General features: G+C 52.0%; 1 protein-coding gene across 2 annotated transcripts in view; it reads left to right on the plus strand.

The window, feature by feature from the left end:
- The window catches only part of INPP5D (inositol polyphosphate-5-phosphatase D), a 150,371-nt gene extending 127,734 nt beyond the window's left edge, over nucleotides 1–22,637 (plus strand). For both annotated transcript variants that reach the window (XM_031008651.3, XM_031008652.3), the window contains exons 21-27: nucleotides 691–773; nucleotides 4,668–4,755; nucleotides 8,668–8,817; nucleotides 10,258–10,354; nucleotides 12,982–13,263; nucleotides 18,840–19,431; nucleotides 21,442–22,637. In XM_031008651.3, coding sequence (XP_030864511.2) covers nucleotides 691–773; nucleotides 4,668–4,755; nucleotides 8,668–8,817; nucleotides 10,258–10,354; nucleotides 12,982–13,263; nucleotides 18,840–19,431; nucleotides 21,442–21,444 — 1,295 coding nt within the window. In that variant the 3' untranslated portion in view covers nucleotides 21,445–22,637. The remainder of the gene's footprint in view (nucleotides 1–690; nucleotides 774–4,667; nucleotides 4,756–8,667; nucleotides 8,818–10,257; nucleotides 10,355–12,981; nucleotides 13,264–18,839; nucleotides 19,432–21,441) is intronic.
- The last annotated feature ends 388 nt before the right edge of the window (nucleotides 22,638–23,025 follow it).

A 23,025-nucleotide genomic window follows, 5' to 3' on the forward strand; every position in this document is an offset into this window, starting at 1 on the left:
GTCTGCACAGTGGTCGGGGGAGGAAAAGGGGGCATCACCTCCTCAAAAGGGCATTTTGTGAGGGCCTGGCTGGGATGCTTCCAGAAATCAGGAAGAAGCGTGTGCTGCCAATTCTGCCCCTCTGGTCCCTGCCTCCTTCTCCAACTGAGGTGGGCCTGGGCCTGGTGCTAGAGCGGACTTTGCCACTGAGTCCCCAAGCTCCAGTTCACCCAGCAGGGTCAAAGCAGTTCGAAAAATGATGAGAACTTTTGTGCGGGTGTTTTTAATAAACTATCAAGACAGTTCCATACATTTCTATGGAAACAGCATATTAGGAAGCTTAAATTAGAATTTCAAAAGGCTGCTATCTTGAGTGGCGTGGGATGAGCTGTCAAGTTTCCTAATCTTTTTGCCTGTGATGTGATGATTTCTTTGTTGCCTGGTTTGTTGCAAAGAGGAACTGAAAAGGAGGGGGAATCTCTTTGATTTTCCTAAAAATAATTAGACCATGTTGGCAAATGACCAATCCCTGCACAAAAACAGAATCCCCGGCAGGCCTGACTCCTAAATGATGCTGAGGCCCCGAGATTAAAAAAAAAAAAAAAAAGGAGAGAGTACATCTTCCTAGGTCTGGGTGGGGTGACCCAGGGAGTCTTTTCTGTCTGGTTCTTGCTCTGTTTTCTGAAAACCAGCCTTTTTGTCCTCCAACAGGTTTTGTCAAGAGTCAGGAAGGAGAAAATGAAGAAGGAAGTGAGGGGGAGCTGGTGGTGAAGTTTGGTGAGACTCTTCCAAAGGTAATTCTAGAGCAAGGCATTCCCCAGAGGGAGATTTGCATTTACTAGGCTGGTAGTACCAGCCAGTGGCAGAGCTATGGCCAGGCCTGACCAGAGGAAGCAGGAATCTCATAGACCAAATGCAGAAAGAGACCCACTCCAGGAGCAAGCTCTGGCTCAAGGTGGCTCATAACACACTTTGCAGCAGTGGGTATGTGGCCTCATTATTCCTAAATGGTTTCAGTTCCCCTAAAGGATCACAGAAGGGATCTAGAGGTCAGCTCGTCTAACCACATGATTTTGCAAAGAAGGAAACTCAGGTGCAGGGCCAAGCGCTGTTTGCTCACGGCCTCATGGCTGCAGTAACACACCTAGGACGCAACCCCAAGACCCCGATCCCCTCTTTGACGCTTGTTTTCCTATTCAGTGCTGGTTCATAGAATCGAGTACAAAGAGGCATAGAGAGGGGTCCATTGGCTACTGATCATACACTTGTGAACACACGAAGTACTTGACATGTCTGTGGCCCTGCAAGAGCAGAGGGTGGAATTGGAAACACTCAGCCAGACCTTAGTGGGAACACAATTCTTCTTTGCTATAGAAAAAATGGTTTTCTGGCCTGGTGTGGTGGCTCACACATATAATCCCAGCACCTAGGAAGCCAAGGCAGGAGGATTGCTTGAGCCCAGAAGTTCAAGACCAGCCTGGGAAACATAGTGACACCCCATCTCTACCAAAAAAATTTTTTTTTCTTTTTTTTCTCTTGTTTTTTTTTCTTTTTCTCTTTCTTTCTTTTTTTTTTTTTGAGACAGAGTCTTGCTCTGTTGCCCAGGCTGGAGTGCAGTGGCGTGATCTCGGCTCACTGCAACCTCGACCTCCCAGGTTCAAGCAATTCTCCTGCCCCACCCTCCTGAGTAGCTTGGACTACAGATGTGCACCACCACACCCAGCTAATTTTTGTACTTTTAGTAGAGATGGGATTCCTCATGTTGGCCACGCTGGTTTTAACTCCTGACCTCAAGTGATCCACTGGTCTCGGCCTCCCAAAGTGATTAGAGGTATGAGCCACCGCATCCAGCCTAAAACATTTTTTTTTTAATTAGCCAGACATGATGGCGCATGCCTGTAGTCCTAGCTGCTCTGGAGGCTGAGGCGGGAGGATAACCTGAGCCTGGGAGATCCAGGCTGCAGTAAGCTATGATCATGCCACTGCACTCCAGCCTGGGTGACGCAGTGAGACCCTGTCTCTTTTTTTGTTCATTTGTTTTTCTCCTGAAACTGCTTTTGTGGAGCTAAATTGACAGTGAAGATGTTGGGTGTCCTCGAGTACAAGCTTATTATGAGCTTATTAGTTGTTCACGCTGGGTGGGAAGTGGAGTTTCTTTCTCGCGCCATGAGGGAGGGGTGGAATGAAGGGGAGTCTCAGGCCAGGCAGATCCATCACAGGAGGTGGGGCGTCTTGGAGGCTCCCCTAGGAGATTCCCTCAGAGGTGACACTCGAGGTGAATTTTAAAAGGACAGTCTTAAGCAGGCAGAGGGACCATTCTCTCCTGAGACGGGGGTAGGATGTTGGCAGGTTTCAGGGGGCTGGACCCACATTGGCATTAACCTTTGATTGGAACCAACTCTCAGGCCATGTAAAAAGGCCATGTCATCTCTGGAGCAGAGGCTGATGCCTGAACTCCAGATTCCCCCAGCTGCGGCACAATTCCAAATTACTCAGAGGCTGCGGCCAGCTCACATGGCTCTGACTGGGGTCTCCCACTGAAGCCCCAGAAGAGCTGTCAGAAGTCCCTGTTCTGGGGCTGTCTTCAGGCCCCTGAGTCGTGGGGGCTCTGGGCTCCAAGGAGACATTTCTGCCTCACCCGGCCCAAGCCCATCCTCCTGCTCCTCCTCCCTGGCTGCTTCCAGGCAGGGCCTGAACAGTAGTTTCCTCCTTTGGTGAAGGTGGAAAAGAGAGCAGCACCCCATTCCACAACACGCTCACCCCCTGGTCCAGCTCAGGGACCCCTAGGGCCCCTGTCTTCCTCCACTCCCCACATCCTCACAGCCGCCAAGTCCTGCTGTTCCTCTTGCCTCTGTCCCCTCCCTCTGTCCCCTGCCCCCTCCCAGGGGGTCCACTCCTCCTGTCTCCTGCCTCTTGCTGAGGCATCCTGAACACTGATGGATCTTTCTGGAATGCCTCTCTGTTCCTGGAGTCCCCCTCCTTATCCAGTCGACTCCCTGTTGCCCAGTGAGGCAAGCAGCCTCATCTGCTGTTCCCACAGGACTGCAGGGGCCTTCACCGTCTCCTGCTCCCTGACCCCCGCCCCACCCCTGTTGCCTGGCGGCCTCCTCTGTTCACCCTGTAAATCCCTGCCGTGGCCCCCTAGATAGTTCTCCTCTCTGCCACCCCCTGCCAGGGTGGTGGTGTCGCACAGAGACATTTGTTGTTCAGATGTCTGTCACCCCATTTCCACTCCATCCCAGGGAGGACCGGGTCTTCCTCCAGCATCCAAGAACCCCAGCTCTGGCCCTGGGTCTAGCTTACAGCCTGACATCACCTCATGCCAGGAGCCAAGTGATAATTGGTGCAGCCATAGAACCCTGGAGTACCCAGAGCTCCACTGCAGTTTCCAGTCATCTGTTCTGGAACTTTTTTTTTGAGACTGAGTCTCGTTCTGTTGCCCAGGCTGGAGTGCAGTGGTGCCATCTCGGCTCACTGCAACCTCCGCCTCCGAGGTTCAAGCGATTTGCCTGTCTCAGCCTCCCAAGTAGCTGGGATGACAGGCACGCCCCATCAAGCCTCGCTAATTTTTGTATTTTTTAGTAGAGACGGGGTTTCACCATGTTGGCCAGGCTGGTCTTGAACTCCTGACCTCAAGTGATCCACCAACCTCGGCCTCCCAAAGTGCTGTGATTATAGGCATGAGCCACTGCGCCTGGCCTGGAACTTTCTGAATGGAGATATAGTGAGTCTGCCCTGTTGGCCAACATGGTGCCCAGAGCCCTGTACCAGGAGCCTTTTGGTGTCTGGAAAGGAAGGGAGGGAATTGCCTAGAACAAAGTATCACCTTTTTATTTGGCCCTTCTGTGTGGGAGTCATCGTGAGAAACAGCCCCACATCTGAAAAAGTCATAACTCGTAGCAGACGAGGAGCTAGTGTGCGTGTGATGCTCCTCCCTGCACTTGCCCGGACACAGCCCCCACTGGCCAGTGCTGTGCAAAGCCTGTTAGCAGCAACCCCCCACTGCCAGACAGGCCAGCAGGGCCTCTGGGGGAGCTGGCACTCCCCAGCTCTGGAAACTTGCTCGCAGATGGAATGTGGGAGCCTGTGTCTGTCATTCGCTGAGCCACACCCTCAACAATCTGTAGGACACTCCAGGCCCAGCTGGGGGCTCTGCCAGGATGGACACAGAGGCTGCATCCTCCCTAGATAGGGGCAAGCCAGACAGGGGCAGGGCTGGGATGCAGCCACAGTCCTGGAGGGGGCCAAGGAGAAATTCTGTACTCTGTGGGGGGAGCCTGGCGCAGGGTGGAGTGCATGGATCGTTCCAGACCTGGTGCCTGGCCCCACTTCCCCGCCAGCCTGCCTTCTCCTCCATGACCCTGGCCTAGGGATGGGAAGGAACGGGGGCAATGGATGGGGCCCATCTGGGGTCAGGCCTTCTTGCTGGGACCTGGGAGCCAGCTCAGTTTAGGAGGCCTGGGGTGCAGCGTGGAGGTGAGGGGGACAGGGAAGGAAGCTAACCCCCACCTTGCTGGACAGGGTGTATGTGAAAGCTATACCCTACCTGCTCTCTTGGGTATGGACAGCAGAGATTTAGATCTGATTACTAAGAACACCTTTCGTCATCTTCATCCACTTGTCCACCCACCTGTCCCCTCACCTGTCCCTTGCCCATCAACTCCAGTCCTGTGCCCTTCTCTCTGCAGCTAAAGCCCATTATCTCTGACCCTGAGTACCTGCTAGACCAGCACATCCTCATCAGCATCAAGTCCTCTGACAGCGACGAATCCTATGGTAAGGGTCTGTGGGCAGGTGCCACACCTGCCTGTGAACTGGCGGCCTCTGACGTAGCATTGCCTTCAGGGAGGGCTCACCTGGCACTTCCGGTCATAGGCTCCTGCCTCTCCTTTCCTCATCCCAGGGCTGCTAGTGGGACCGTCACCACTAAGTCATCCTTCCCTCCCCACTAGGCTTCTGGGCAGGACAGCCAGCAGTGGCAACCCCTTCCATGTATTGAGCCTTCCCTATGTGTGAGATCTGTGCCAGGCACTTTCCAGTATCATGTGATATAACCTTGACAAGACCTTACTGTTCTCCAATGAGTAAACAGAGGCTCAGAAAGATCAAGTGACTTGCCCGAGTCATATAGGTAGTGGTGGCTGTGCCCTAATTTGAACCCAGGTCTGCCTGCCCTTCTCTGCTTCTCAAGTGTCGTGAGTCAGCCTTCTCAGCTCACAGGTCTGGAGCTGCGGACTCCCCTCTGCTGACCCAGTCTCAAAACACCTGCTCAGGCACAAAGGGGCTGCTGCTTCTGCCCCCGAGGAGCCACCCTCTGCCCGAAGACCCCCTCTCCCCAGCCAGAGCAATTTGGGCTGAGGTGTCGTTCAGGGTCCCCTGAGTGGGACTTGGGGTGCTGGAAACACCAGCTCAGGGCTCTCTGGTCTTCTGCTCAGCATCACCTGGTGCCCAGACCAGGCAGGCTGTGGAGGCCCGTGGCCAGAGAGACAACAGGGGCTTTTGCACCATCATCTCTGCCTGTTTGTGGCTCCAGCCCAAAGTCAGGCTCACCCTTGGTAGACCACATGTGTGGCTAGACCATGGGGTGAGAGAGGCAGAGAGAGCCTGGAGGGGACAGAGAGAGGCAGGAAGCAGGAGCCAGGCCAAGCCTCTCCTTACAAGCCAAGCTAAGAGCAAATACCTTATCCCGAGGGCAGTAGGGAGCCATTGAAGATTCAAGCAAGGAATTAACAGGATCAGATTCACATCTTGGAAATCCGCATCTGCAGTGATCAAGATGACAGATGAGTGAGCCAGAATAGAAGTACTGACAGTAAAAAAGGAGAGAAGCGGATGACATTGAGAGGAATGGAGTAGAAAATTGTCTGGGCCTGGGATTGGGGAAAGGGTCTGTATTAGTCTGTTCTCATGCTGCTGTAAGGACATACTTAAGACGGGTAATTTATAAAGGAAAGAGGTGTAATTGACTCACAGTTCTGCAGGGCTGGGGAGGCCTCAGGAAACTTACAATCATGGCAGAAGAGGAAGCAAACACATCCTTTTCACATGATGGCAGGAAGGAGAAGTGGGTGCCCATTGATAGGGGAAGCTCCGTATAAAACCATCAGATCTCTTGAGAACTCACTCACCATCACCATCACTATCATTATTGAGAAAAGGATGGGGGAAACCACCCCCATGATTCAATTATCTCCACCTGGTCCCTCCGATGACACATGGGGATTGTGGGAACGACAATTCAAGAAGAGATTTGGGTGGGGACACAGCCAAACCATATCAGGGTCTGAGCGGCTGCATGAATGATGCTTCCACTTCTTGCACTGGGTTAGGTGTAGTGCCGTGGGTAAGGGAGACCAAGGCACAGCCACAGCATATGAGGAAGACCAGAATGCTGTTGCGCTGGGGACACCATCAGAAGAGTTGGGTCAAGGAGAGGGTGTGGTTACAATAGCAAATGTGGCCAAGGGACCCAACAAAAAGACCGAGCGTCTCTTAGATGGAGAGACTCAGACCATCAGCAGACTTGGTGAGCGCAGTGTCCGTGGAAGGGCTGGGGTGACATCAGACCTCAGCACTTAGGAGTGAACAAAGCATGAGGAGGGAGGCAGAGGAGAATGCGCCTGGGTCAAGGGAGCACATTTATCCACGTGCTTATTTATTTGAAATGGAAAACCTTTGAATACTGCTTGGTGGAAGTCACTAAAGAGGAAGAGGCTGCAGGCACAAATGAAAGCCCCGCGCATAGTCTCCCACTGTGCAGGCTCTGCCAACACCTGGGTGTGGGCACTGTCGCTCCCCTCCTTGGGGAGGTGAGGAAAGGAGGCTGGGAGACCTGAAGGTCACGCAGCTACTGAGCAGCTTGTTGGAGGTAACTACGTGATCTTGGGCCTGAGCCCAGGCAGCTCTTCCCCGTTCCCAGTGCAGCACTGGCAAGAGGGTCCCCAAGCCAGAGGAGGGGTGGGAAGAGCTTGAGGAGTGTGACGGCCCTAACAGGGATCCCCTTGTCACGGATGCAAGAGCATCTGAGTGGCTGCTGAAATGTTTGAAGCTTTGATAGCAGGAAACAGGCAGTACACAAAACACACGCTTCATTTTCTCATTCAAATCCTGTATTTCTGTGACACGGCAAGACCATGTCTTTAAAAATAATATACTGTAATCCTCCTTTGTTTCTTCCGCTTCATATTCGTACTCACAAACAGCATATCATCATAATAAAAAGGAAAAACATCAACAGTCTCATTCCAGTAATCATTTTTATTTTGGTTTCACATTTCCAGCCTCATACATAGGCATACCTAGATTTTCATACTTACATCACAGAAACATGATTTTATACTCTGCTTCCCTCACCTGGTATTAGATGAAACACATTTTCCATGATTCTCCTGCCCCATCTTTGTGACTGTTCCTTTTGATGGCTGCATTATATTCCATGTACTTACTGCATCCTCATTTTAAAAGTATTCCTCATTTTAAAAGTACTATTATTGAGGCTCTGTCAGTTGTTTTTGTTGGTGCTATCAGTAACACTGAGATGAATCTCTTTGTGGACATTTTTTATTATTCTTCAGCTACATTTGTTATTCCTTTGAGCAATCTCATTAGGACAGGTTCCCATGTTTGCCGGATCAGAGGGTGTCAATCAGTGTTTGTGCTTCTTGGCGCTTGACACCAAACTGATTGCCATAAAGGCTGTCTCAGCTGACCTCACCATGGATAGGCTTCCCCAGATCCTTGCTGGCATTGGGTGGTTTTGTTTTTTGTTTTTGGAGGCCAGAGTGCAGTGGCACGATCTTGGCTCGCTGCAACCTCCGCTTCCCAGATTCAAGAGATTCTCCTGCCTCAGCGTCCTGAGTAGCTGTGATTACAGGCATGCACCACCACCCCTGGCTAATTTTTGTAATTTTTCGTAGAGAGGGGGTTTCAACATGTTGGCCAGGCTGGTCTTGAACTCCTGACCTCAAATGATCAGCCCGCCTCGGCCTCCCAAAGTGCTGGGATTACAGGCGTGAGCCACCACGCCCAGTGCATTGGGTGTTATTTTTCTCGCTTCCTATCTATGCTAACTTCATGTCTGTGAAAGACAACTTAATGATTGCTTAGTTTGCATTTTTGATGGCTAGGAAAGTGGAACTATTTTCCATTTATTAAAATTAACCAGCTGCAATTCTTTTTGTGGGAAACGTCTGTCTGTATTATCTGTTCATGCATCTGCTGGAGATTTGATTTTGAGGAGTTCCTTGTGGAGTTCAGATGGAGTACCCTCTTGCCTGGGGAGCTGGCTGCAGATACTGTTCCCAATCTGTTTCCTTTTTATTTTAGGTTTTTTCTCTGTGCAAGTTTTAAACTTGCATGTCCTCTTGCCCGCCAATTTTGTTCTGTCATGTCTTATGCTGCATCAAATCTTGGGAAGTTTTCATTCCCTACAGCGATCAGATGAGTGTTTAATTCTGTCTTTCTGCTGCATTTTCTACAATATAATTTTTTTTACATCAACTAATCCACGTTTTGTTCTAAGACTTGAGACATTTGCCCCCAAAGTACTGCAGTGTTGTTCTGACGGATTTATTAAATAACCCTTGCCTGGGCCATAGTTTCAAAGGACCAACTCTCTGGCCAAGAGTTTGGTGTTTCCGCCATGAAAAGGCAGGGTCTTCACCCAGCTGTCTCCCACTTTCCCCGCAGGCGAGGGCTGCATTGCCCTTCGGTTAGAGGCCACAGAAACGCAGCTGCCCATCTACACGCCTCTCACCCACCATGGGGAGTTGACAGGCCACTTCCAGGGGGAGATCAAGCTGCAGACCTCTCAGGGCAAGACGAGGGAGAAGCTCTATGGTAAGCAGCAAGCCCCTCCCCAGTGTCCTCTTCAGCCCCCCACTTAGGGACGGGAACGTGCTTTCTCTCAGCAAAGCTGTCGAATATGCTCTCTGCTGCGGCCTCAGAGCAGAAATCCAGCACTGGAAAAGATCTCAGACAATCTGGCCCAACCCTCACTCAACTCAAAAACGTCCCAACAGAACCCAACATCCAGCACCCCCAGATCACCCTCCCCGACCCTGCGGATTTTTTAGGGCCCCGAACCTCACCTGTCAGCCTTTAGGCCTTGTCATTCCCCCATTAGCACCTCCACTAAAAGAAGGACCCAGGGTACCAAGCGAACCTGCGTCTTGTTAAACGGCTCCTTCCAGGCTGTCCGGGGAAGACCACAGCTACAGCTGCAGATGAGATTTAGAATTTCTTGGGCGACCTCTGCTTGTCCACACGGCCACATGGTGCCCACTCCCATATACAAACAGACCCTCGTACATGCCTAAACCCTGCCCTCATGGTGCCCACCCAGGCTTCTGTACCTTCTAAACTGCTTTTTTTTTTTTTTTTTTTTTTTTTTTTTTGGGACAGAGTCTCACTCTGTGGCTCAGGCTGGAGTGCAGTGGCACGATCTCAGCTCACTGCAACCTCCACTTCTGGGGTTCAGGTGATTTTCCATCTTCAGCCTCCAGAGTAGCTGGGACTACAGGCACCCACCACCATGCCCAGCTAATTTTTTTATTTTTAGTAGAGACAGGGTTTCACCACGTTGACTAGGCTGGTCTGGAACTCCTGACCTCAAGTGACCCACCTGTCTCTGCCTCCTGAAGTGCTGGGATTACAGACGTGACCACTGCACTCAGCCTTTTTTTTTCTTTCTTTCTTTTTTGGAGACAGTCTTACTCTGTAGCCCAGGCTAGAGTGCAGTGGCACAATCTCAGATCACTGCAACCTCCGCCTCCCAGGTTCAAGCAATTCTCCTGCCCCACGTTCCCAAGTAGCTGGGATTACAGGTGCCTGCCACTGGCTAATTTTTGTATTTTTAGTAGAGACAGTGTTTCACCACGTTGGCCAGACTGGTTTGGAACTCCTGACCTCAAGTGACACACCTGCCTCGGCCTCCCAAAGTGCTGGGGTTACAGGCATGAGCCACCGCACCTGGCCTGTTTATTTTAATCTGACAAAACATACTTGCCTGTTTTGTTCCTTGCTGAGACCAGTAAGTTGGAAATGTCACATGAAATGGCAAATCTGGATCCCAACTCTCCTCTCTGTGGATCCACTGCAGGCATAACTAATCAATCACTGAACTCTTACGAGGCCTCAGAATCTTGCTTAACTCACCTCCCCAGGTACTCACTATTCACTGTGCAGCTTCAGCCTGCAAATGGAAACCCCTTTGCCATCCCTCGCCTAAGCTCTGGAAGCTGGGCCCTCACATGCTCTTTCCCGTCCCTTTCCTTCCAGACTTTGTGAAGACGGAGCGTGATGAATCCAGTGGGCCAAAGACCCTGAAGAGCCTCACCAGCCACGACCCCATGAAGCAGTGGGAAGTCACCAGCAGGTAAAGTGGGCGTGGGGTGGGTGTTGGGGAGGGGTGGATATCAGGGACTCATGACAAATTAGCATGGTTTGGCCGGGTGCGATGGTTCACGCCCATAATCCCGGCACTTTGGGAGGCCAAGGCTGGAGGATCATTTGAGCCTAGGAGTTTGAGACCAGCTTGAGCAACATATCGAGACCCTGTCTCTACAAAAAAAATGTGGTGGTTCATGCCTGTAATCCCAGCACTTTGGGAGGCCAAGGCCGGTGGATTGCTTGAGGTCAGGAGTTTGAGACTAGCCTGGCCGACATGGTAAAACCCCATCTCTACTAAAAATACAAAAATTAGCTGGGCGTGGTGGTGGCACACGCCTGTAATCCTAGCTACTCGGGGGGGCTGAGGCACAAGAATTGCTTGAACCCAGGAGGCAGAGATTGCAGTGAGCCGAGATTTCACCACTGTACTCCAGCCTGGGCAACAGACCGAGACTGTGTCTCAAAAATAATAATAATAATAATAATAATAATAATAATAATAATAATTAGCTGGGTGTAGTAGTCCTAACTACTTAGGAGGCTGAGATGGAAGGATTGCTTCAGCCCAAAAGGCTGAGGCTGCAGTGAGCTGTGATTGTGTCACTGCACTCCAGCTTAGGCGACAGAGTAAGACCTTGTCTCCAAAAAAACAAAACAAAACACTAGCGTGGCTCTGCAGACCCAGGGCCTGGGAGAAGGTGAACTGAAGCACAGAGAAACCCAGGACACAGGAGGAAGACGCTCCAGCCCAGGAGAGGTGCTCTCCTGCCTCCTCTGCGAGTCCGTTGACCGCTGGAGAGGTTGGTGTGACTGTGACACAGCTGGGGAAACTCTAATGTGACGGAAAGTTCAGTTTGACTCAGCTAACATTTGTTGAGTCCCTATGATGTGTCCAGTTCTAGAGAAATCAAGGCAAATTGAGTGCAGTCCCTGACTTAGGAACTTGCGGCCTAGTGCGTGAAGAAGTGACTGCGGAGAGAATGGAGAGATTCCAAGTCTACAAATGGTGGCTGTGTCTCCTGTGGGACAGAGGACACCAGCAATCATGGGATCTGTGGCCACCAAACCCCACCCTATCCACTAGCAAGAAAAATCACTGGGGGAAAATGCACACTGGTTGCTCTTGGCAGAGACTGAACTGAGAATAGTACAGATGTTAAAGTCTGTATTACCAGAATACAGACGTCCTTGGTAGCAGGGCTGCCCTAACTCACCGATGTGGTCTCCGAGATCCAGAATCAAGTTCTGGTCTCTTTGCCGGCTCACCAGCCGAGGAGGCAGAACCATGCCAGCAGCAGACAAAGCTTGTTCCTCTCCTCCCTCCCTTCCCCACAACTCATCCCCACCAGCCCTTGCCCTCACCCCAGCCACCCCCGCTGCACACAGGAATTCTCATCTCTAGCACATTCCCTGATCCACTTCCAGCTTCCGACGTTCACAGCCGTGGGCACACAAGCATCCCCTTTCCCTCTTTCCCTCCCATGATAATCCCATCAGCAAATGCATCCTGGCTCTGAAGTGTCTACTGGGTTCCAGAATCAGGATCAGTGTAGGGAAACAAATTCTTTTCCATTTTGACTAGCATGAGAACGAGCATTTATTTCTGAAGCAGGCAGTGGTGGATTGGAACAAGGTACAGCTCGGAACCAGGCTGGCAGAGCACATGAGAGCTGTGGAGTGTCCCTGACAGCCTATACACTCAGAACTCAGTTCTCAGGAGGCCGGTGCCTGACACAGTGGCAGCGTGCAGTGTGTCTGTTGGGGCCACCTTGCCCGGGTCTGGGCCATCCCTTCCATAGCTTTAAGCTGATTGCCCCCCATTCCAGGCTCCAACCTTGATCTCTGTGACCTCACACTCATTTTTCTAACTATGCACATGGCTGTCTCTATGCTGACGCTGCACACACAAACGTGTGGGCTGATGTGTTCCAGAGGAACCCCTGCCGGAGTCTGCCCTGAAAATCCCCTCCTTCCTGCCACCCAGGCTACCCCCCCACCATATCTCTGCCCTGCCAGCCTTGCCAGCTTCTCATCCCATCCTCTGCACCTGCTCACCAGCCTTCGGACCGTCCAGGAACAGGCCAAGCCCCTCTCACCTGGAGGCCTTTGCATGTACTCTTACCACTGCCGAGAACACTCTCCCCTTCTTTCTCTTTTATGTGCTTATCTTCTTATCTCAGCTAAAAGACCACCTCCTCAGATGGGGCCTCCTGGGGTCACCCAATGCCCAGTTGGTCCCAACACTTCACTAGTCCCCATCTCTGCCCCTTGTTATTCTCAGACTTCAGCACTACATCAATACCGTGTCTCTGTGTCACTGAGCTTGTTTTTCTCTCCCATCAAAAGTGAGTTCCATAAGAACAGAGACCATGGCAGCCTCACTCACAGCCATATTCCCTCCTCCCGGCCTGGGGCCGGGTGCTTACGAGGCCCTCAGTAACCACGGTGTTGCATGGATAGATGAATGAATGAATGGATCACTGCCCAAGAGGTGAAGGAGTTGAGGAGAGCTCGAGAGAGCCCTAGGGTTATCAGAGGACACTTTCCTTGGGCTGCTGCTGACCCCGAGAAGGGAAGGGACCCCTGAGATGTGACTCCATGTCCTCCCTGCAGGGCCCCTCAGTGCAGTGGCTCCAGCATCACTGAAATCATCAACCCCAACTACATGGGAGTGGGGCCCTTTGGGGCACCAATGCCCCTGCACATGAAGCAGACCTTGTCCCCTGACCAGCAGCCCACAGCCTGGAGCTACGACCAGCCGCCCAAGGATTCCCCGCTGGGGCCCTGCAGGGGAGAAAGTCCTCCGACACCTCCCGGCCAGCCGCCCATATCACCCAAGAAGTTTTTACCCTCAACAGCAAACCGGGGTCTCCCCCCCAGGACACAGGAGTCAAGGTGAGCATCCTCTTCATTAAGACGGCTCCCTCCCTCCTTATGAAAGCGCCCTGGGCTTTGGGCTTTCACCCTAGAATGGAAGCCTCATAAGGGCTACAATCTGTGTCCACTTGGCTCATGACTTATCCCTGGGGCCTGAACACAGCAGGCCCCTGACATGTATGTGGAGTCTTCCATGTCCTAACCTGTTAGTGCAACTCGATTGCTTTTTAAAGGGTAAAAATTTGTAAAGATATTGCCAAGAAAAGGAACCTCCTATAAAAACTATACACATATCAAAAAACATGTTTTGGGCCGGGCATGGTGGCTTATGCCTGTAATCCCAGCACTTTGGGAGGCCAAAGCGGGTGGATCACCTGAGATCGGGAGTTCGAGACCAGCCTGACCAACATGGAAAAACCCCATCTCTACTAAAAATACAAAATTAGCTGGGGGTGGTGGTGCATGCCTTGTAATCCCAGCTACTCAGGAGGCTGAGGCAGGAGAATTGCTTGAACCCAGGAGGTGGAGGTTGCGGTGCACCAAGATTGCGCCACTGCACTCCAGCCTGGGCAACAAGACTGAAACTCCGTCTCAAAAAACAACAAATTTCAGCCGGGCACGGTGGCTCACGCCTGTAATCCCAGCACTTTGGGAGGCTGAGGTGGGTGGATCACTTGAGGTTAAGAGTTCGAGTCCAGCCTGGCCAATGTGGTGAAACCCCGTCTCTACTGAAAATACAAAAATTAGCCAGGCACGGTGGCTCACACCTGTAATCCTAGCTGAGGCAGGAGAATCACTTGAGCCCAGGAGGCAGAGGTTGCAGTGAGCCAAGATTGCACCACTACACTCCAGCCTGGGCAACAGAACGAGACTCCATAAAAATGCCAGGTGTGGTGGTGCATGCCTGTAATCCCAGCTACTCAAGAGGCTGAGGCAGGAGAATCGCTTGAACCCAGGAGGCAGAGGTTGCAGTGAGCCAAGATTGCACCAGTGCACTCCAACCTGGGTGACAGAGTGAGACTCCATCTCAAAAAAAAAATGGCCGGGTGCGGTGGTTCACGCCTGTAATCCCAACACTTTGGGAGGCCGAGGCAGACAGATCTCGAGGTCGGGAGATCAAGACCATCCTGGCTAACATAGTAAAACCCCATCTCTACTAAAAATACAAAAAATTAGCTAGATGTGCTGGCACGCACCTGTAGTCCCAACTACTCGGGAGGCTGAGGCAGGAGAATCACTTGAACCCGGGAGGCAGAGGTTGCAGTGAGCTGAGATCACACCACTGCACTCCAGCCTGGGCGAAAAAGCGAGACTCCATCTCAAAAGAAAAGAAAAAAATGTTTCTAGAGCTAGTTAACCTTTGGGCATCTCCCGCTCCCTAGAGGGCCCTGTGGAACAGGGTGGGAGTTTCCATGTAGAGCCTGCTCGCACCCTCCAGTTCCCCTCTTTTTTCTCGACCATGAGGTTCCCCGTTCTATAAGCAGCTTCCTAGTCTCTCCTGTAGGGGACACTTAGTTAGAAACTGGAACTAGGGATATAAAAGGCAGGGCAGCCAGCCTGCAGAGAGAGGAGGCCCGGCCCTGAAACTCTGGGGAAGCCCCGGACGGTGGAGAAAACTGATCTGAGTCTAGAACTGGTTCAGGCAGAAGAATGGAAGCCAGATAGGAGACCGGGCTGGGCAGCCGAGGAACGGGGTCAGCACTTCCCAAAGGCACAGACGCTCTCTGGTGCTGCTGGAACAGAGCAGAGCCAACCATGGGCACCTCGTGGATACACAAGTGGGGAGCTCTACATGTTTCTAGTAGCCACAGGATGACAGACAGACGTGAAAGTGCAGGCTCAATTACCAACGATTTAAGATGGGCAAGATAGTATGAGCACTGTCTTCCCTTGAGGCTCTTTGCTGGCTTATCATAACCTCAGGGGTTCACTCTCAGCCTCTCTTCCTCTAACACTGGTTTTTTCTTCATCTTTTTTCCATGAGGACTTGCGTGCTGTCCGCCACATGGGGCAGAGCCAGCAGCGGTGTGTTCTCCATCACACTGTCCTCCAGCTCCCTCCAGCTCCACCCTTCCCAGGCCTGACCTGGCAGGGTCTTCCTCTGGATGGAGGAGCTGTTGACAGTCTCATTTCTCAAAATATGCGAGATATGCTCTAAGAAACGGATAGGCCGGGCGCGGTGGCTCACGCCTGTAATCCCAGCACTTTGGGAAGCCAAGGTGGGCAGATCACTTGAGGTCAGGAGTTTGAGACCAGCCTGACCAACACGGTGAAACCCCACCTCTACTGAAAATACAAAAATCAGCCAGGCATAGTGGCCCACGCCTGTAATCCCAGCTACTCAGGAGTCTCTGAGACACGAGAATCGCTTGAACCCGGGAGGCGGAGGTTGCAGTGAGCTGAGGTCATGCCACTGCACTTTAGCCTGGGTGACAGAGCAAGACTCCGTCTCAAAATAAATAAATAAATAGATAGATGAGAGGAAGTCAGGAAGAGAGAGAGAAAAGGTCAGGACAGGATAGCCCTGAAGCTCAGCTCAGCTGTCTCTCTCTCTGCCTCTGTACAGAGTGTGTTGATAGGGTGTCAGACCCTGGTCATTCCCTAAGAAACTTGGAGGGAGGAGAAACAGCCTCAGTTTCCTGCCCTGGAAATATGAGGACAAAAGGCACTATTCAGTGGGTATCAAGGTGCCTGTGTGGCCACCTCTTTGGAGACCCCAGGAAATGGAGCTCTAAGCAACCAGAAAGAAAAAGGAGCATGATTATGTGTGTAAGTGAATGCTTTTCAGCTCCCAAAGCAAATGGATCTTGGTGCATAACAATGAGCACACAGCTTGGTGGGAGCATGCTCCCCACAGCCCTATGGTGACAGCTGCAGACAGGCTGCCATCCACGGGCAAGGGACCCCCAGGGTGCGCTTCTAACTCACTGCTCACCAAGGAGGCGCTTGGAGCCTGGAGCCCTGCAGCTCGCACACTTGCCTCATCCCTTTCCGCTGCTCCAGGTCCCAGGCTCAGCCAGGGCAAAGGCTGTGGAAGGGGGTGTTACAAGCACCATCAGTGTTTCCCCACCGTCACCCAGACCCAAGTGCAGGGACTGACCTTCCCGGTTTGCCAAGTACTGTCCCAGTTTTAGCACCGAAAGTCCCACATCTCAGGAAAGCCTTCAGTCCTGCGTAAGCAAGGACAACTGGTGACCCCAGATCGAAGCTGTGCGGTTAGGAAGGGGACTCTTCTCAGCCCCTGGCCAGTGCTTAGCTGCTTTAGAGATGAGACTCGTCTCCTGAATCTGAGAAGTACAGTCATTCGCTGCAGGAATCAACTCGTCCCCTAGATATCGGTTCCCTTATTCAACAACTGTGGCCTGCTATAGGAGTCAATTTCTTGTTACCTTTGGTCAGGGGAATAAGACTTACTTTTGAGTTTTTCATGGTTTTCCCCAGTCTTCCCCGCCCGTCCCCACCAAGCTTCCCCTCTCTAAGTGCAACAGAAGCCTCCTCTTAGAGGGAAGGCTTCCCTGGTCTCTATCTCGCTGCTCTTTTCCCAGAGGAGTGAGCTTTAGAATCACAAAAGGGCTTGCACCCAGGGCTCTCTTCCTGGTCCTGCCCCCAGTTCTCTGAAGTCAGCCCCCTCCTCCCATCTCAGCCCCTGAGAGAGGGTGGTCAGAGGTCGGGACTTCTTGCTCCTTCATCTGAAAACTTGTGACCATGCCAGTTGCACCCTCCTGTGCCCTCTTCCCTTGGCTAACTCACAGCAACGGCCTTTGAGGCTCCACACGGGGGTCAGAAGAGGGCTGCACATGGAGGGGCGCCTTTCCAAAGTCCTTGTTTGAGGCCCCAGCATTTCTATGTATGCACCTGCTCTAAGGTGTTTCCAAAAATTAATGGGCAACACCCCCAAGTGCACAGTCAGGCTCCCTTTGGTGTGTCCCGGAGGCCAGCCTCCTTGGAGCTCCATGGCTTCTCGCCGGCACCTGTGTGAGGACGACATCCCGCCTTTGTCCCCTGAGCCCACATCTGCTCCCCGAAGAGTCACTGTTGAGTGCCTGTGAGCAGCTTCTCAGTGCACATCCCATCAGCAACAGGCGCAACAGCCTCAACAGCTCAGTGGGTTCCCAGCGATCCACAACTTCTTCACGATAGCTTCCTTTTCTGTAGAAAGCAGAACACAGAACACTCCCCTGGGAGATTCTGCTGCTGGTCAGGAAGTAAAATGTGTTCCCATTTCTCGTTCTCATAGTTTGCTCAGCAGGAAATCACCTCCAGTTAGAGCAGTGATAAATCAGAACACAAACAAGCAAAGGCAGCGCTTGCCTACTTTGGGTCACAACACAGGAGCTTCCCCTGCGCATGAGTTGAGTGGGCCTTTCTTCTAGCTACTGGCCTTGGCTTCCCCAGTACTCGCAAGTGTCCAAATTCCCTCTGACTTGCACCACAGCCGCCACGTGTTCCTTCCACTGTGAGTTAGGAGAGGCTTCCAGGGAGAGGACTTCATGTGGCTGGGAAGGACACTGTGTTAACCGGGATGTCGGGCCCCCTGAGCTCAGATTCTGTCCTCATTTGTGGCTGTGTTGCTGTGCCTGGGGAAGTGTCTCACACATGAGTTTGGTAGATGGAGCCTCTTGAGCTTTCACCCTCAAGTAGCACAAGTGGTTCCTGAGGAGGAGGTGTGATCGCCTTCCTGAGCGGTCATGCAAATGCTGGGTCGGAGCAGAATTGCTGGAGTCAGAGGAGAGGCTGCAGGGTGGGGATGGGAGGAACCAGGAAAGGAGGCCTGTTGACTGGGGAGGTGGGAAGGGGCTGTGGAGAGCAGGCTCATTTGATGAGGATGAGGGGTTGATACTGAGGTGCCATGTAAGTTCTCGCTTCATTTCTCCCACAAATCCTCCAGTGCCATGCCCCTTGCTCACAGATGCTCTGATGTGAACAGGTTTTATAGTGGAAAAGGTCCCAGGCCAGAACTGAGGCTGTCTTTGAGGACAACATATGATGAACACAGTACTGTTTCCTCTTCCTTTTTTTCACTTGAGGTGAAATTCACTTAACACAAAATTAACCGTTTCAAAATGAACAGTTTGCTAGGCTGGGCACAGTGGCTTATGCCTGTAATCCCAGCACTTTGGGAGGCCAAAGTGAGAGGACTGCTTGAAGTGAAGAGTTCAAGACCAGCCTGGGCAATATAGTGAGACTCCCCATCTCTACAAAATAAAACAAAACTGAAAAATTAGCCAGGCCTGGAGGCATTGCTACTCCCAGCAATGTCCAGCTACTCCTAGCTACTCCCAGCTACTCCCAAGTAGTCTCAGCTACTTGGGAGGCTGAGGGGAGGGACTGCTTGAGCCCAAGAGGTTGAGGCAGCAGTGAGCCATGATCGCACCACTGCACTCCAGCCTGGGTGACAGAGCGAGACTCTGTCTCTAAAACAAAACAAGACAAAACAATTTGGTGCCATTCAGTAAATTTGCAATGTTACACATCTCTATCTAGTTCAGAAACATTTGTATCACCCCAAAGAAAGACCCAGAGCCATTAAGCAGCCATGCTCCCATGTCTTCTCCCCTGGACATGTGTCTTCCCTGCTCTGTCCCTGGCTCTAGGCCCAGTGACCTGGGGAAGAACGCAGGGGACACGCTGCCTCAGGAGGACCTGCCGCTGACGAAGCCCGAGATGTTTGAGAACCCCCTATATGGGTCCCTGAGTTCCTTCCCTAAGCCTGCTCCCAGGAAGGACCAGGAATCCCCCAAAATGCCACGGAAGGAACCCCCGCCCTGCCCGGAACCCGGCATCTTGTCGCCCAGCATCGTGCTCACCAAAGCCCAGGAGGCTGATCGCGGCGAGGTGCCCGGCAAGCAGGTGCCCGCGCCCCGGCTGCGCTCCTTCACGTGCTCATCCTCTGCCGAGGGCAGGGCGGCCGGCGGGGACAAGAGCCAAGGGAAGCCCAAGACCCCGGTCAGCTCCCAGGCCCCAGTGCCGGCCAAGAGGCCCATCAAGCCTTCCAGATCGGAAATCAACCAGCAGACCCCGCCCACCCCGACGCCGCGGCCGCCGCTGCCAGTCAAGAGCCCGGCGGTGCTGCACCTCCAGCACTCCAAGGGCCGTGACTACCGCGACAACACTGAGCTCCCGCATCACGGCAAGCACCGGCCGGAGGAGGGGCCACCAGGGCCTCTAGGCAGGACTGCCATGCAGGTGCGCTGCGCCACACGTGGGTTCGTGTGCATTTGTGTGTGTGTGCATGCGTGAGTGTGTATGTGTGTACCTATGCATATGTGTGTGCATGTGTGTGTGCACGCATGCATATGTGCGTGCATGTGTGAACGCATGCATGTGCACACATGCGAGTGATGGTCCTGGGAACTGCTCCATGAGAAGGGAGAGTCAGGATTTGAACCCAGGTCTGCCTGTCCCACACATCCCTGACCCTGCATTGCCTCTGCAGCAGTTGTTAAAAGGAAGAAAGGCGGGGCTGTGGATAAACTCTTAGTCTAGTGTCAGTCCCAGAGGAAGAAGATTCCATAAAGAAAAGGAGCCTAAATCATTTATATCTCATTGTTATTATAAATTTGTTTTGAAACTGAGTTTCGCCAGGCATGGTGGATCACGAGGTCAGGAGATCGAGACCATCCTGGCCAACATGGTGAAACCCCGTCTCTACTAAAATACAAAAAATTACCCGGGCATGGTGGCGCACGCCTGTGGTCCCAGCTACTTGGGAGGCTGAGGCAGGGGAATCGCTTGAACCTGGGAGGCAGAGGTTGTGGTGAGCCGAGATCGCGCCACTGCACTCCAGCCTGGTGACAAAGCAAGACTCTGTCTCAAAAAAAAAAAAAAAAAAAAAAATTAAAAAACAACAACAACGGAGTTTCACTCTTTGTTGCCCAGGCTAGAGTCCAGTGGTGTGATCTCAGCTCACTGCAACCTCCGCCTCCTGGGTTCAAGCGATTCTCCTGTCTCAGCCTCCCGAGTGGCTGGGATTACAGGCACCTGCCACCATGTCTGGCTAATTTTTGTATTTTTAGTAGAGATGGGGTTTCACCATGTTGGCCAGGCTGGTCTCGAACTCCTGACCTCAGGTGATCTGCCTGCCTGGGCCTCCCAAAGTTCTGGGATTACAGGCATGAGCCACTGCACCCAGCCTCATTGTTATTATTAAGTCGCGTTCATACTTGAAAATTTCCCAATATTTTGGAGAATTCAGCACACTTTCCCTCTCCTTCATGTAAAATAAAAAATTTTTTGAGCAAAACTAACAGTGATTAAGAACAGACTCCAGGCCGGGCGTGGTGGCTCATGCCTGTAATCCCAGCATTTTGGGAGGCCAAGGTGGATGGATCACCTGAGGTCAGGAGTTCGAGACCAGCCTAACCAATATGGTGAAACCCTGTCTCTATTAAAAATACAAAAATTAGCTGGGCATTGTGGTGTGCACCTGTAATCCCAACTACTCGGGAGGCTGAGACAGGAGAATTGCTTGAACCCAGGAGGCGGAGGTTGCAGTGAACCGAGATCGTGACACTGCACTCCAGCCTGGGCGACAGAGTGAGACTCCATCTCAAAAAAGAGAACAGACTGCAGAGTCAGGCTATGTTGGGTTTGAATCCCAGCCCTCCCACTTCCTGGCTCGGTGCCTTGAGCCTCAGTTTACCCATCTGTAAAAAGGGGCTGTTAATAGTACCTACCTCATAGACTTAGAAGGAGAATTGCATTGTAGGCTATTATGTATTATTACCATGTATTATCATCTATATAGAAATTATATATTTATGTATTTACATTGATATCCATTACATATCATTTCATATATATATACTATACATATTACATGTGTGTATGTATGTATATATATATATATATATATATATATATGGTACGTACCTGGGTGTGGTGCTATGCACCTGTAGTCCCAGCTACTGGGGAGGCTGAGGCATGAGGCTACCTGGAGCCCAAGAATTTAAGGCTGCAGTGAGCTATGATTGCACCACTGCACTCCAGACTAGGCAACAGAGTGAGACCCCATTTCTAAAAAACAATTTTTTTTAATAAGTAGGTAAAGTACTTAGAACAGTGAGTGCTGGCTCTTCTCAGCTACATGTTAAAGGAAGCCTGGCCTAGCCCACAGCATGCAGGGACCGGGGCCACTTAGTTCAACATGGCCTGGTGAGAATGAGCCCTGACAGCCCTTCTGTTCTTGTCCCACAGTGAAGCCCTCAGTGAGCTGCCACTGAGTCGGGAGCCCAGAGGAACGGCGCGAAGCCACTGGACCCTCTCCCGGGACCTCCTGCTGGCTCCTCCTGCCCAGCTTCCTATGCAAGGCTTTGTGTTTTCAGGAAAGGGCCTAGCTTCTGTGTGGCCCACAGAGTTCACTGCCTGAGACTTAGCACCAAGTGCTGAGGCTGGAAGAAAAACGCACACCAGACAGGCAACAAACAGTCTGGGTCCCCGGCTTGCTCTTGGTACTTGGGACCCCAGTGCCTTGTTGAGGGCGCCCTTCTGAAGAAAGGAACTGCAGCGCCGATTCGAGGGTGGAGATATAGATAATAATAATATTAATAATAATAATGACCACATGGATCGAACACTCATGATGTGCCAAGTGCTGTGCTAAGTGCTTTACGAACATTCGTCATATCAGGATGACCTCGAGAGCTGAGGCTCTAGCCACCTAAAACCACGTGCCCAAACCCACCAGTTTAAAACGGTGTGTGTTCGGAGGGGTGAAAGCATTAAGAAGCCCAGTGCCCTCCTGGAGTGAGACAAGGGCTCGGCCTTAAGGAGCTGAAGAGTCTGGGTAGCTTGTTTAGGGTACAAGAAGCCTGTTCTGTCCAGCTTCAGTGACACAAGCTGCTTTAGCTAAAGTCCCGTGGGTTCCGGCATCGCTGGGCTGAGAGCAGGGATCTACCTGGCTTCTCAGTTCTTTGGTTGGAAGGAGCAGGAAATCAGCTCCTATTCTCCAGTGGAGAGATCTGGCCTCAGCCTGGGCTAGAGATGCCAAGGCCCATGCCAGGTTCCCTGTGCCCTCCTCGAGGTGGGCAGCTATCACCAGCCACGGTTAAGCCAAGCCCCCCAACATGTATTCCATCGTGCTGGCAGAAGAGTCTTTGCTGTTGCTCCCGAAAGCCGTGCTCTCCAGCCTGGCTGCCAGGGAGGGTGGGCCTCTTGGTTCCAGGCTCTTGAAATAGTGCAGCCTTTTCTTCCTATCTCTGTGGCTTTCAGCTCTGCTTCCTTGGTTATTAGGAGAATAGATGGGTGATGTCTTTCCTTATGTTGCTTTTTCAACATAGCAGAATTAATGTAGGGAGCTAAATCCAGCGGTGTGTGTGAACGCAGAAGGGAATGCACCCCACATTCCCATGATGGAAGTCTGCGTAACCAATAAATTGTGCCTTTCTCACTCAGCTGTGTGTGTGGCGTTTTTCCTGACATTCGGAGCCATAGATATCCTTCTAGATGGCAGGGCCTGCACAGGGCACAACTGAGGCAGTTAAGGGTTCATGGTGGTGATGGATGGTGTTGCCCTGACCAGATGGGACACCATAGAGCCAGTTTGAAGCTGGTCCTGGACTAGGAACAGGAGTAAACCGCACTCCTTCCTTCCTTCCACCCACACATCTTCCTGGCACTCCAAGCACCCTGCGGCCACCCAGAGGCCACGAGCATCCCCTCCAAACCTGCTGTCCTGCAGCCCACAAGTTCCTCCCAGCTTTTATAAGTTTTCACCACTTAAGCTGCAGTGACCAAAAAACACATGTCAACACTCCCCAGGTCATGGGTTCCCAGGTCAGG

This window comes from Gorilla gorilla, chromosome 11 (genome assembly GCF_029281585.2).
Source record: "Gorilla gorilla gorilla isolate KB3781 chromosome 11, NHGRI_mGorGor1-v2.1_pri, whole genome shotgun sequence".
Taxonomy (NCBI): Eukaryota; Metazoa; Chordata; class Mammalia; order Primates; family Hominidae; genus Gorilla; species Gorilla gorilla.